Source organism: Hydractinia symbiolongicarpus, chromosome 8 (genome assembly GCF_029227915.1).
Source record: "Hydractinia symbiolongicarpus strain clone_291-10 chromosome 8, HSymV2.1, whole genome shotgun sequence".
In the NCBI taxonomy this organism is placed as follows: domain Eukaryota; kingdom Metazoa; phylum Cnidaria; class Hydrozoa; order Anthoathecata; family Hydractiniidae; genus Hydractinia; species Hydractinia symbiolongicarpus.
In genome coordinates, this window is record NC_079882.1 from 22,677,441 (window position 1) to 22,690,868 (window position 13,428).

The 13,428-nt window shown below is 32.4% G+C and overlaps 2 protein-coding genes across 3 annotated transcripts in view; both read right to left on the reverse strand.

Annotated features, from left to right (window-relative positions):
• Nucleotides 1-8,930, reverse strand: part of LOC130655617 (receptor-type tyrosine-protein phosphatase S-like) — a 73,106-nt gene extending 64,176 nt beyond the window's left edge. For both annotated transcript variants that reach the window (XM_057458384.1, XM_057458385.1), the window contains exons 1-7: nucleotides 8,837-8,930; nucleotides 7,635-7,695; nucleotides 7,456-7,520; nucleotides 6,116-6,297; nucleotides 5,604-5,735; nucleotides 3,321-3,501; nucleotides 284-564 (exon numbers count right to left, since the gene is read on the reverse strand). In XM_057458384.1, the coding sequence (XP_057314367.1) occupies nucleotides 284-564; nucleotides 3,321-3,501; nucleotides 5,604-5,735; nucleotides 6,116-6,297; nucleotides 7,456-7,516 (837 nt within the window). In that variant the 5' untranslated portion in view covers nucleotides 7,517-7,520; nucleotides 7,635-7,695; nucleotides 8,837-8,930. The remainder of the gene's footprint in view (nucleotides 1-283; nucleotides 565-3,320; nucleotides 3,502-5,603; nucleotides 5,736-6,115; nucleotides 6,298-7,455; nucleotides 7,521-7,634; nucleotides 7,696-8,836) is intronic.
• LOC130655621 (receptor-type tyrosine-protein phosphatase F-like) overlaps nucleotides 1-13,428 on the reverse strand; it is a 148,029-nt gene that overhangs the window by 18,027 nt on the left and 116,574 nt on the right. The window lies entirely within an intron of this gene.

Genomic DNA, 13,428 nt, shown 5'->3' on the forward strand with positions numbered 1-13,428 from the left:
AATTTGATAAACAAATGTTTTAAATTGATTAAAAAGCTTCTTAAAAAAGTTCCCAAATTTTTAAGGCCAAAAAATTCTTTTCGATGTCAGCTTTTTGCATAAATAACCAGGATAAGTATTTTAGAACAACTGCTTACATATGTGTATATATATTATTTGTTGTTTGATGACATTGATTTAAGGCTCTGATGCAACGTGTGGTGTCACAACACAGTATAAACTATATAAATAAACAGAACCTAAGTTTAAAAAAGAAAAGGAATAAATATCCTGACAAACTAACCTGATTGAATTGAGTAAATGTTGTCTTATTGTTGGAATAACTCAGTGTATATTTCAAAATCTTTAATGCTGCCCATTTCCTAAACACACCTTGCATGGATATACCAGTGACAGTTTTTGCGTTTATCAAATCAACTTGTAAATATATGGGATTGTTACTCGTCGCATACATTCCGTTTCCAGGAAGAAACAATCTTGCTTTTCTTGCATCATTTCCTCTACTGTTTTGTAACTGTGTATCCTTAATAATCCCACTTGACATACCAAGTGGCAACGAAATGTCTAAATTAAAGTATTTTGCAACATTAAGTATTTCTATGCTATTTACAAAGAAACTAAAATAGAACTCTAAAGGTTTATTTAGTTTAAACTAGGCGAGGTCGTGGGAAAGCCGCGTTAAGTCGCAACTAAACTCAACAAAATATGGCTATTATCAGAGGGACTGGTCGGTAGCTCGTGGATAAATACACAGGTTTGGCTCTCATTTACATATCGCATTTCTTGTTTGTTTTTATTCTAATAAAATCAACATTTCTGTTACTACTCATAGAAAATTTATCACAAAAAAAAATTTTATCGCAAAAATATACTGAAAATTAGGCTGTTACTTTAAATTACTAATTTGACAATGAAATGAAAACTACTAACAGGTACAACATTATTTGTATTTAGCACTATCTAATGAAATATGGAACTAACGCTACAGAAATAATGTCCCAAATAAAATGTTCAAGGGGTAACGCTGTTACATTAATATCTTCAAAACTGTAAATACTGATGACTATTTGTACAATGCACTTGTCCTATCTCCTTAGTGCCTTATGTTCAAAATGTAGTTTTTATATATTCTTTTTTATTGTTATCATTTTGTAATTTTTTTCTTCTACATTTGCAAATAAAGAAAAGAAAAAAAGGTACAAAATTGTAACTTTGAGATTTTACTAACAAGAAAATGACGTCACCCAGGGCCACGCCCAGATATGAAAAAAAGAACACCTCGCATGTTTTTATTTAAATCAACCGAATACCATATTCCAATCAAAAAAGTGCTTCTTAGTTTCTACACACAAAAAAACAAGAAACAATTTTTTTTTTATCTGTATTTTGTCAATTCTGTCTACAACGTACCATACCAAGTGTTAAATCATTGTTTTAGTCATACTCACAAGCAATGATAAAAAACTCATCATACAATATTGACATGCATACTGTGTAATTTGCAGGCCGGAATATCGGTCATTTACAGATCGGAGTATTTGTATTTTTCAGACAAAGTTATTGACAAATTTCAGACCGTGACTTATTGTAAAGATTTTTTTTCAGTGCTTCTCAGTGAGGTCCATTTCTTTGTTGATATGTTTACATCACGTGGGTATGAATCAATCTTATATTTCAATCGATCGACGAAAAACCGGAGGCAATTCTACTTTTAAATTCAATCAAATTTGACCGCCAGGTTGATGTCGATGGAAAAAGATTAGGCATTGTTCTATTTTTAGGAACATCGACAAGATCGACGTGGATCGACCCGACCACATGCTTTTGAGTGGAAACCCGCCTTTAGTTAAAATTACTGTTCCGAAAAATACTTATACAAACCTTTTTTATGAAACAATCTCAGTATATGAATTGTTTATTTTTGGGCAATGAGTGGGAAAATGTTAAAACAACAGCTAAGTGTCTTCATTCATTTTGGTTGTCTAACTATCTTGCCAACTGCCCTTTGTTGTTCGACCGTCTCTCCTTGGTTAAAAATCACTCAAAAAAAAGAGAGCTTCACTAGTCTGGACCATGGCTTTCACGGAGTTCTTTTTAAAATGTTATAGACGGAACAAAGCTCTGGGCACAAGGTTGTTAAGAAAACTAAGGCATTTTCTGCCCAACATATATAATTATCGTATAAAATTGTCTTCTACATGTTTCCAGGTTCTAAGTTAAACTTACGATATGGTGACAAGTAGTATTTACGAAGCAATTCTGTTTAAAATGGTTAACACTTTTCGTAGCCAGCTGCAGAAATATCACTATAGGAGCGTCAATACCAACCAATTTCACCATGCTGAAATAGCTTTTCAGCTTCTATATCAGCGTGTAACGCGGTGAAAACATTTCATGTTATTTTAGAGCCACCATAGTTTTTACAGTTGTGGTTATTAGAAGGGTGTACCACCAACAGTGAGAAATATTCTTCAATGATGTACCTAACAAGTTGCACTAGTTAGCTAAAATACCTTATGGAAAAGTCCTTATTCAATTTATTTGTAATACATTCTAAGGCATGTCATTTTGATGTTTAAAATTTCGGTTGTTTCAACATTTTTATTCAGCTTTAGGAAAGTTATAAAATATTTTTTCATGATGTCATGTCTGTTTCCAATGTCAAAAATTTTCGCCCAAATAGGTTTAAGAATTAATATGGAGAATTCACTTCTTGTACAGCGATTTTACAAGAAAAAAAGCAAGACTCAGTAGTTATACTTTACAATAACTTTGTCGTCGTAGACTACATTTTGAGTTGGACCGATATTTAAACTGCAATTAAATGTTTGAGTATTTTGGAGAAAATGCGTAATATTTGATATGCTAATTGTTTCATTTTTGTGCTGTATATTATGAATTAATTTCGATACAAAAACTAAAACTTATATTTTTCCCGTATTTTGCCTAGCAACTTGTAACCAATGCAACCAACAAAAAAAAAATTGACCTGATGTGATACAATAAACTTATCAAGTACGAGGAGAAGGGGCATTCGTCTACGATATGGATTTTTTTACCGGGAAATAGTCTTGCAATGCCGTCATCCCGGTGTTTTAAACAAAACTTGGCAATTTCGGTCCTAGGTTGTCTAGCTAAAAACAAGAAAGATTTAAAGAAAAAGATATAAAGATGTTACACTTACAAATTAAAGTTCACAACATAAAGCTTCCCCTTACTTTCTCATTTCTAACTAAAATGACCCCTTTGGTTTTTTGAAAATAAAAAGTGTTAATTATAAGTTAATTATAGAACCATAGGATAAATTTAAAATTACTCACTATTATGTAAGCAGCCATAAAGTTCCATTCGCATACATGCGTGGCCATTCTTTTCACCATGTCTATGTATATGTGTTGCATACAACCGAACATGGGTAGCTATTATTGGTGTTGTAAACCAGTTGTATACCACCTCCGCGTTGTTAACATTTCCCGTGAATTCCTGAAAAGTATGCACTTTCTAAAAAAAAATCCTTTAAACAAACTTTATACCTTTAGCTCATAAATTCAGTAAAAAACAACAGCAGTTCTAACAAGACTCCTAAATTTTTAGGAGGTTTAAGGAAAATTTTGCTAATTTTGCAAAAACTACAAAAAGTTGTAAGTGTACTAAATCGGTTTGTTTTAAAAAGTCTTACTTTTGCAGCATAATTAAATCTGAAATTCTTTAAATGTGATTATCGCATGGTTAAAGTTTTTCACGCACTGTTATTGGCTAAACTACACGAAATATATGCTATATTTTTGTTTTTCACCAAGAAACGAGTGCAATTTTTAATTATTCTTCAATTCTTCAGTCCGATCATTACTGCATGTCTTGAGTACGATAAGAGGTTTTCAAAAAATTTTTAAAAAAACTTCAAAATTTCTTGGGCTATGTTTCCCACCACATTGCTGACGTGTCTGCATACTCGTCTGTTTTTCTGAATAAATTTTGACAAAATATTTCTTCAATATTTAGGGTGAGTTCAGGGAAGCGCCGACAAGATGCACTCGCATGTATGAGGGCAAGTTCAACAAACTCTTTGAATAAAATACACGATTTTTTTCTGAACCTCCCTACCTTCCCTAACTTACACAAAATTCATAACAGCGCCTTAGTTTTGTTAACCCGGCCACAATAATCAACCCTCGAACTAAACAGAGTTGTGTGTGTGTGTGATTTCAGCTTTATAATTCTGAGAAAATAGTATCAAGTATAGGTTTTTGTACGCAAGAAAACTTTTAATAAAGTTTGTTAGTGATACCATTCACAGTATATATGTCTTCCATTTCTGTTTTCGTCAAAGTTATGTGCACGACTTTCAGAATACAAGACTGGATGTCGTACTAGAAACACTCCCAGCAGTAGTGCAAAGGCGTTTTGGCTTACATAATTCTTGTTGATGAGCGACTAACATTGACATAAATTGTTTCTCGGAGCTAATCAGTTTGCATAGATTGGTGCTGTGATGCAGGCTTTTTTATAACACTTTTTACAATCGAACAGCTGCTTCCAGACGCTAACCATCAACGTAATAAAATCTTATGCATTTTTAATATTTATTATTTGTATGTTGGCAGCCAGGTCAGCACCCAAAATGTGATATAGCTATTAGCTAGCTAGTCAGCATACTTTGACACTTTTATCCAGCTAGCTAGTTAGCTAACTAGCTAAAATAAGCGAAGATTTAGCGTCTTCCCTGTGTATTCATACAAATATACAATTGCAATAACACATATATATATAGCACAGTGTTTGAAATCGATGTATGCTAGTTAACGAGTTAAGAGAAGGAATTCGAAAGTTATTAACATGTCAGCTACAGTCACGCAGTCTAAAAAAGTTGAATCTCTTTACGTTAGAATAGGTATAAGAATTTATTTAAAACTCTATTTGGTCCGGGGTTTTTTGAACATATTATGGCCGGGGGAAGGCAAATTCCGCCCCCGCCCTCAATAACTTTTTATAGGCTTGTTTAAATTGAATCAAACTTGGCACACTTATAGTAAGTCACAAAAGGAACAAAATGGCGGCAATAAATTTTGCTTGCATTAGTAAATTTTATGTGATGTCAGCAAAAGCTTGAAATTTGTTCAAATTACCACCATCTGCTTAAAATTCAATTACTTTAGTTCTACAGCGAATTTTTGCATTCTGTTTGAAGTATCTGAAAGCTACATAAAAGTTTTTTTAACATACGTTCCGGTTTTTACACAGATCGCATAAAAAGTCTCCGAAAATTGCCCGAAAAAAAGTTTCCGATTTTTTTTCGATTTTCGGGTAAAATCTTAAAAATCCAAGAAATCGGAATTCACGTGTGTAAAACATGAAAAATAATTCTTTTTGATGAAATAAAGTTGTGTTGTAAGTTTCAAGTGTTATTATATTTTCCCTATTAAGATGGTTCCATAGAGATTTTTAAGGGTACTTTCGAGTAATAGCCAATATCAAAAACTCTGAAATGCATGGGACCTAAAAATTTGGCATGCAGGTGTCAATAGATAAATATTGAAACTCAGTAAGATCATAGCCATGCATCATAGTCTTAAGAAGTTAAGAAATTATGTACAGAATTTTACCTTGCTTTTGTTTAGCCAGTTTGTTCCATCAGCAGAATACTGTAGTCTAAACTTTCTAATAAAATTTGCAGCCCAATTGGGATCGCCTTGGATAGCAATTCCATTAATTGTCGTTGCTGAGTTAAAACGCACCTAAAAGTAAAAATAAAAAGCTTATTGTTAAAAAGAATTTTAAATCGACACTGCAAAGTCTATTTTATATAAGAAAATTAAATAATTAGTGTGTTTTGTTACAAGAAAGGGAATAATAAAAACTCTGGTATGCTTTTATTGAGTTGTTGTATTGCTGCGAAGGTTATACAAAATTGCTTTTTTGACACTGTGGGGAAAATTATAACATAATATCGACTTTTTCAGGATCTTATTCATGATTATAAATTTTGCGAATAGTATATTGAATATATTTAGCGTTTTTTGCGAAATTAGCTAATATTTATGACAATCACGCAAATATGTACCTGCAAAATTTATTTAAGGCACCTTATGTAAGGTTATTGAAATGTAAGTACTACCTGAAACCACTCTTTTAGATAGTCTATTGCACTCTTTCCTGCTTTACTACACCATACTCCTGAAGAGTAAAGCCTTCCACGCGATGCTGTTATTTGCCCAAGATCCCATGTTGAACTAGCTGATATATGACTGGCATTAATCAATCCATTTGCCATTCCGAGAGGTGTGCGATCTGTACATGCTAAAGAGCAAGATATCTTATGCTTAAGTGTTTAGGTTGTGACGCTGTTAAATCGATTAACACCTATTAATAACCTTTTTCCTGTTAGTAAAATAATTTTATGACCCAAAATATGACGTCACATACATCAGAAGAGGTATATCTCTGGGTGGCACAATGTAATTTTATTTCGACGGGTTCATTGGGCAAAAAGATCCACAATAAAACTTTTAAAGGAGAACGAAAAAACCTTTTTTAACATTAAAACACTCTTACATATTTTGTTCATTTGTGACGTTACACGACGGGCATAGCTCAACAAAATTTGTAAGAGGATGGATGAAGATTAAGTTACTTCGTCGTCTTCTCACAGCGATTTAAATTTATCGCGAGGGTCAAGTGATGAAGAAAACAAGCTGAACACTAATAGAGAAACATCCTCGTAGAAAAAATATATTCCAAGAATATGGTATGCGAAAACAGGTAAAGAAATACACTGTTAGCTCATACTTCGTGAAAAAGCATGAATATGCCGTTTATAAAAGCCATTAATATCCTCGGGTGTGGTCCGGAATGTCCCTGATTTTTGTTTTTGTTGTCCAAATATGAATTACACGAATTCCATTTCTAAAAACGTTATTATGTATGTGGGGAGCATACAAACTGGAACCCATATAAAAAGGGATCCTCATCCAAACAATTTCTGCTACCCAACCAATCAACTCTCTTAATCCACCGTTGTTAATTTGTTTCGCGCTCGATATTTTAAAAGATATGTTACTTTAAGGGCAGAAATGTTTGCCGGCGATAAAAATCGCGAAATTTTGCGAAGTTAATTTTCGCGAATTCTACTTCTGGAAGAAATTTTACAGAAAAAACATTCGCGAATTTTCAAAAATCTTCATTTTTGGGAACAAAAACTTGCGCTTTGGAGCCATTTTTAGAGTTAGAGTTTTAAAGCCATTTTTCTAGCTGATTATTTTTTTCGTTGTAATTGTATTATTTTTAGCCTTGTCTTCGGAGCCCTCGTTATTTTTTTTATAATGACATATTGCGCTGTTATAAGGTAGGGACAGTTTCTTTTTTACAGCGAATTGATTTTGTCGAAGTAAATTAAACAAAACTAATCCCTGTGACGTTTATTGAACATTATCTCCTTACAATATAATAAATTCCTACCATTTAGCACAGGAACAAAAAAATTCCAGCACAATAAAAACTTGAAAGCAATGTACGTCATTGTTCTAAAATAAATGTAATCAAATCTAACCATATGGTAAATGATTTGTACTGTTGAAACTTGACCATAAGAAAATAAACTATGAAAACTGAAATCAAAACTAAATATAAACAATTACCTGCAGCTAATTTATATTACTAAATTGTCATTTCTTTAATTTGTAATTTGTTATTCATACTCTAAAATAAAAAGTATATGCAGGACTATTTGACAAAGTTTGATGTCAAACTTTGGGTGTATGAAAACATTACTTCTTAATATAAAAGAATGCAAAAAAACATAGATCCAAAAAACTCTTTTAGCCAAAAAGTTGAATTTATCATTATTTGTATAAATTATATAATGATATTACTAAAGAATGGTGTGACGATCCAATAGAATGGTTAAATGCCATTCTACACGAGCTGGCAAAAGTGGCGGATGAAAAAGAAACCTGGAAAAGAAAAACGAAAGTGATTGTTTAGAGGGGGCGTTAATTAGAGGGAAGTTTAAAAGAAGGGGGCATTGATATTTGGATTGAGGGTTTGTATGACTTTATACACAACATACCCTTTTATCAATATAACTTCTAGGTTGAGACAAAGAATTATGTTTTAGCACAATAGCAATTGTTCGTCTACGTGTACTCGAGGCTAAATATCTGGACCGAGCTCGCAAGGTTGAAACACTGACTAAAGGGTATAGTTCTCGCCACTAAAGCTGCCCCGATGTATAAAGATCGTTGTTGAGGCTTTTCAGCCAATGAAAGTTACGGATTTCTCTGATTTCTTTTGTTATCTGGATGAAAATAGCTTTCAATAATTAAACATGTCAAAAAATTAAAAACTTTATATAACATTTTTTCTTTTTAATAATGGTATAGTTTGTTAACACCGTCGTCTAGTTGTAGTGATGTTTCTAACATAACAGCAATTACAAACTTTTTATAGTACTATCGCCTTTCAATGTGTTATGTAATCCAATTCACCCCCTCGTTATTTTTCGCAAACACAGTACATCCACTGTTAAGCACGAAAACGTAAGTAGCTACCTATCCTCTACACAAGTATACTGTTAATTTATACTTCATAATAAACTCGAGTTCCGTCACGAGTTTCTGATGTGTAAATAAAACAGAAACGTGTCATTGTTAACTAAACATTTCCACAATATATCGTTTCTCAAGTTACATGTTTTTGTTGATAAACAAAATTAATACTTTCATTTTGCTCTTACTTTAATTATATTTAAAGTAAACTAAAATGTCTTTATGGATGTGATGTTTAATAACTTTGATGAGAGGTTTCCTTGATGCTTGATTATTTATAAAAAAAGACTTACTCGACTAATTACTTGTTTTGTCATCACAATGATAGTATGAATAGCCACAAGTTTCTTATGAAAATGATTAAGTTATAATTCTCATAATCTAAAAGCAAATGAATAATATATTATTAATATCATAAAGAATATATACTATGCTATAATATCTTTAACTTGTGCTATTATTTGCTGAGAAAAATAGTTTTAAAAAGTTTTTGTTTGTCTTTATAGAAGTAATGCTAATGTTAGTTTAACAAATCGATGTTTCAGTTCAGTCATGGACACAGATGAAAATACATTATGAAAAACAATAAATCATAAAACATGTTACGAAAATAACATTCATCATTGATATGGTAGAGTTTTAAATTTATACAGTCAAAGAACATTCCCTTTTAGTATAATTGTTTACCATCGCATTGACAAAAAAAATAGCTTTGGAAAATAGGAAGTGTAATGCACTAATAATATTATTTAAACAAACTCAGCAATTCTGCGTTTTATCATTCGCCTGTCATCACTTTAATATCAATTACGCCCAGCTATCTTAAAAGAAATTCAAAAGACAATTTGAAGGTAATCAAACAAGACGCAGAAGCTGCATAAATTCTCTCGCTAATAAAAAGGTGAAACTAATATATATTCACAATAGTGACACATCTAATTCTGTTGTTTAATTGAAATTTGGGAAAACCAAAGTGGTGTATGCTACTTGGCCTGTGACCACAAACAATGCTACATTTTGAACCCTATTAAATGACTCTGGTAAGTGGCTAAAAGAACATTTTGGACCCAATAAAACCTAAAGACCTCTAGGTACTTCCTAAGTTTGCACAAATTTAAAACAGCTAAATGGGGCGACCAGCAATATTTTATAATAAATAATTTTTGAGGGAACAATTTCAAAAATGTGATGGTTAACGGTACACACGCTTTTTTTATACAACAAAATTTAAACAGGGCCTGGTCATTATTTTATTACTCTATTGTTTTTCACTTATCTCTATATTTCTAAACAATAGACCTATTTTTTAGCATGAAATACCAGCAAACAAACAAGATTCTTATAAAAGCGTGATAAGTTATAACTAAAATAAACAAAGGGGCGGCGGTGGTTTTCCGGTCGAGTGTTAAGGGTTGCTAAAAAATGCAAAACGAGGAAAATAGTTGGGTAGGAAAATATTATATAAACTGAGAATAGTGTAGACCTACATGGCTTTTTTAAAGAACATGCTGTATAAGAATAGTAGGCTGGAATTTTTGGTTAAACGCAATTGGTCAATTGTTTAAACAACAGAGAAATAAAAATAATGACCAGCCTAGTTAGAATTTTGATGTTCTTTAACATAAAGCATGTAATAGTTTAAATTTTAAACTATATACGGTAAGTTGATTTACTTCATCTATGCCTTGCGTTCGCTGATATAAAGAAGGGAAGCTGGAAAACTAAAGACTTTAATGCACCCGGTCAATGACATCGACGTTTGTTCAGTGTTTTGAAGTGTTAATGCACATGCGAAAGAATTGTCTATTGTCAAACACCGCGATCATTAGTCAAAGCAAGTGTAAATCCATGTTGTTAAGGTATATATTTTTACAATTAGATAGAAATGCCTTTTACGAAAGCAAAGTAATGCTAATAAATACTTTCAGAAACTTATAATCCTGTCACAGAAACTTTTGCACCACAAGCAATAATATTTATTAAAGTGATATGTTTTAAAATAAGTTTGCACGTTCAGTTAATTTTCTTTGCGCTAATCTATCCTAATTGTTGCTTCTGTTATCTGCACAACAGAATTGTCATACGCAACCGGACAATACTTAGAATGTTTTTAATCGCCTATTTTTTTAAATATCGCCCGAGGCCTAAGTGCCGACCGAGATTACGAGGTACGTGCAATGACTGAGGGCGATATTTTCGGTACAGCATGGGGTAATCGGTTATTATTGTATTTGTTAACCGTCTAAGTTAGATAAAAATAAAAAAGGGAATTTTAGTTTAGTGTTCTTATAATATAAGTCACTAGCACTACTTTTGTTAACACTCGAGGTCAAAATTCGGAACAGTCCTGTCTAAAAACAAAATTTCTATTTAGAATTCGGAAGTCCCTAAATGATAAAACTTTGGAAACAAAACATTACGATGTTCGACACGTACAGAATAAAGTGTAAAGTTGAATGCAGAGCTAAAATATAGTTACAACGAATATTGAAGTATTTCTTTAACTATTTCTTTAACTAGCTAGGTAGCTAAGAAAACCATGGGCTTTAACAAGCTTTATATTGACTCGGTAACCACAAAGCTAAAGGAATCAATCTGAGAATGAGAGGAGAAGTATCTGTTATGATTTCGTCGCCCTGTATTTAGTATTTTCGATACAACTGGATATCAGCATCGTTTTTTGTGGACAATGTAGCTAGTTAACTAACCATATTGAAGAAGCATCCACACGGAAAATTGCTGAATCTGGTTATTTTAACTGTTAAACTTGACATTCTTGTTGTGTTTATCGAATGAAAATGTTTTTATCGATAAATTTATTGTAGGAGTTAGACGTATAATCATTTCCAATGCTTCTTAAAACTTGTGATTCGTGCTTGTTTAAATTTAAAGCTACCGTTTTTTTTTGACGACGGGCAATACCGCACAATATCGGCCCGTCGTCAAGCCCATTAGAGTGCCTAAAAACCCGTATTACCCGCTAGAAAAATCCAGACGGTTAACAATAAACGAAAGAAAATTCCCTCAATCAAAAAGATTATTTTTTAATCTTTACCCATCATACGTATTTTCCCTTTGGAACCGTGTTGTGATAAAAAATGTCATACTACAAAGATCGAAATTTTTTTGTTCAAATAAGTGCAACAGTGGTAAAAAAAATATGTTTTGTATTGATTAACACACAATCCAAAAGAGAAAAGACCGAAAAACGTAGAGGTTAGCAACTTCAATTAAATATTAAATATTCACAAATTAGTTTTGCCACAATAACCTAGTTGGTTACCTTTCACTTAGATGCAGTATTATGCTGCGGTGCTAGTTCAAATCTACCTAGAAGACGTTTTTCTGAAATAAAACTTTGCACATGAAATCTCGTTGATGACGTTGCAATTGACCATTTGGAACATAGTTTATTTAGTCAGTTAGAAGTTGGAAACCAATGCTATCCTCGCAGGCGAGATAGTAATAAAGTGTGTTCCATGAAGTGACGCTTTTGGAAGAAAGTGTATGCAACGAAAAAACATCTACCTGTCACCTCCAGAGCAAAAAATTTTATAAGCTAAAACGAAGCATATGTTTATTAAAGAATTTGTAAGTAATTTCGAGGCTAGAATTTATACTTTAGGGGAAACAATTTTCGCAGAACAACCTCTTTTCCAGGCATTGCTTGGCTTGATGTACGCTGGGATTGAAACATTACAAACAAAAACCTAACAGACTTTTGAGGTTTCAAAACCACTGCAAATTCCAGACACCAATTATCGCGGTAAAATCTTTTAAGAAATTTTCAAAGTCGACCAACACTTTGTGTGAAGGAACTCACGCAAATTAGTTCCACATTTTTTTTTAATTCAGCATTTTCAATCGCAAAAGATAAGTTCTGCAAAAAATGTCTTTCCCAAAATTCTTTCTTTCAGTACAGTTTAGGAAAACTACTTTTAACTGCCCCGTGCTGGTTGGTTGTATCAAATCAGTTGTAACTAAGTGATATATTTTGTCTTGTATAATTGTAACAAAGGATAAATAAACATGAGCAAATAAAATATGTTTTTCTTGTTAAATTACACATATAACTGTTTTTCCCGAAAACTAGCGATCCTGAAAAGTTCAGAGGTTTTTAGGTCATTTAATTACTTTTTCTTAGCTTTTTGACGATTTTTTTAGTCTTGAAATCTCGTCATGACGTCACATAGATAATACAACTCTGCTCGTCGTTTGGAAATGGTCGGTAAAGGCTGCTTGTCAAAGCTTGTGATTGTCTCGCAATGGGTTTTTTTATGTTATAGTAACCACTGCAACTTTTTAGGGAAAATGAAAGTTGTGTCTTTAGGTTTTGATATGTTTTCTACTTTTAGACCTCAATTTGGTTTTACTTGGCAGGTAACCTTTAAGGAAGTTTGCAATGAGATTCAAGTAAGAATTCAAGAACTTACAGTACTTGACTACCGTCAATTAGGCTTCGCTGGTAATTTTACAACCCCATCGGTGTACTTTCAGGTACTTGCATTCTACTTGACGTGTAGCAGTCTAAAATTTTTTTGATTTGGCAGATGTGGAAACCTTTAGCCGCGAAAAATTGGGAACTGTTTCTACTTTTCAGCAAAGCGAATGTTTCGATGCAAAGTCAAAACAAGTAAAACTGCGCATGCTTAGATACAATTCGCCGTCCAATATGCTTCGTGAAAATCCCCCTGAAGACCCCCCAAAACATACGATATACTTTGCTTTTTATAATATTTGGAGTTAATGCACTATCATTTTAAATTATCAACTTTTAAATTATTATTTAAAAAAGATTGTGTAAGCAGGCATATAATAAAGAAAAGCACTTGTGATCATTCAAAAATGAAACTTTTAACATGTTGGCGAACTTTCAATTTTTCTT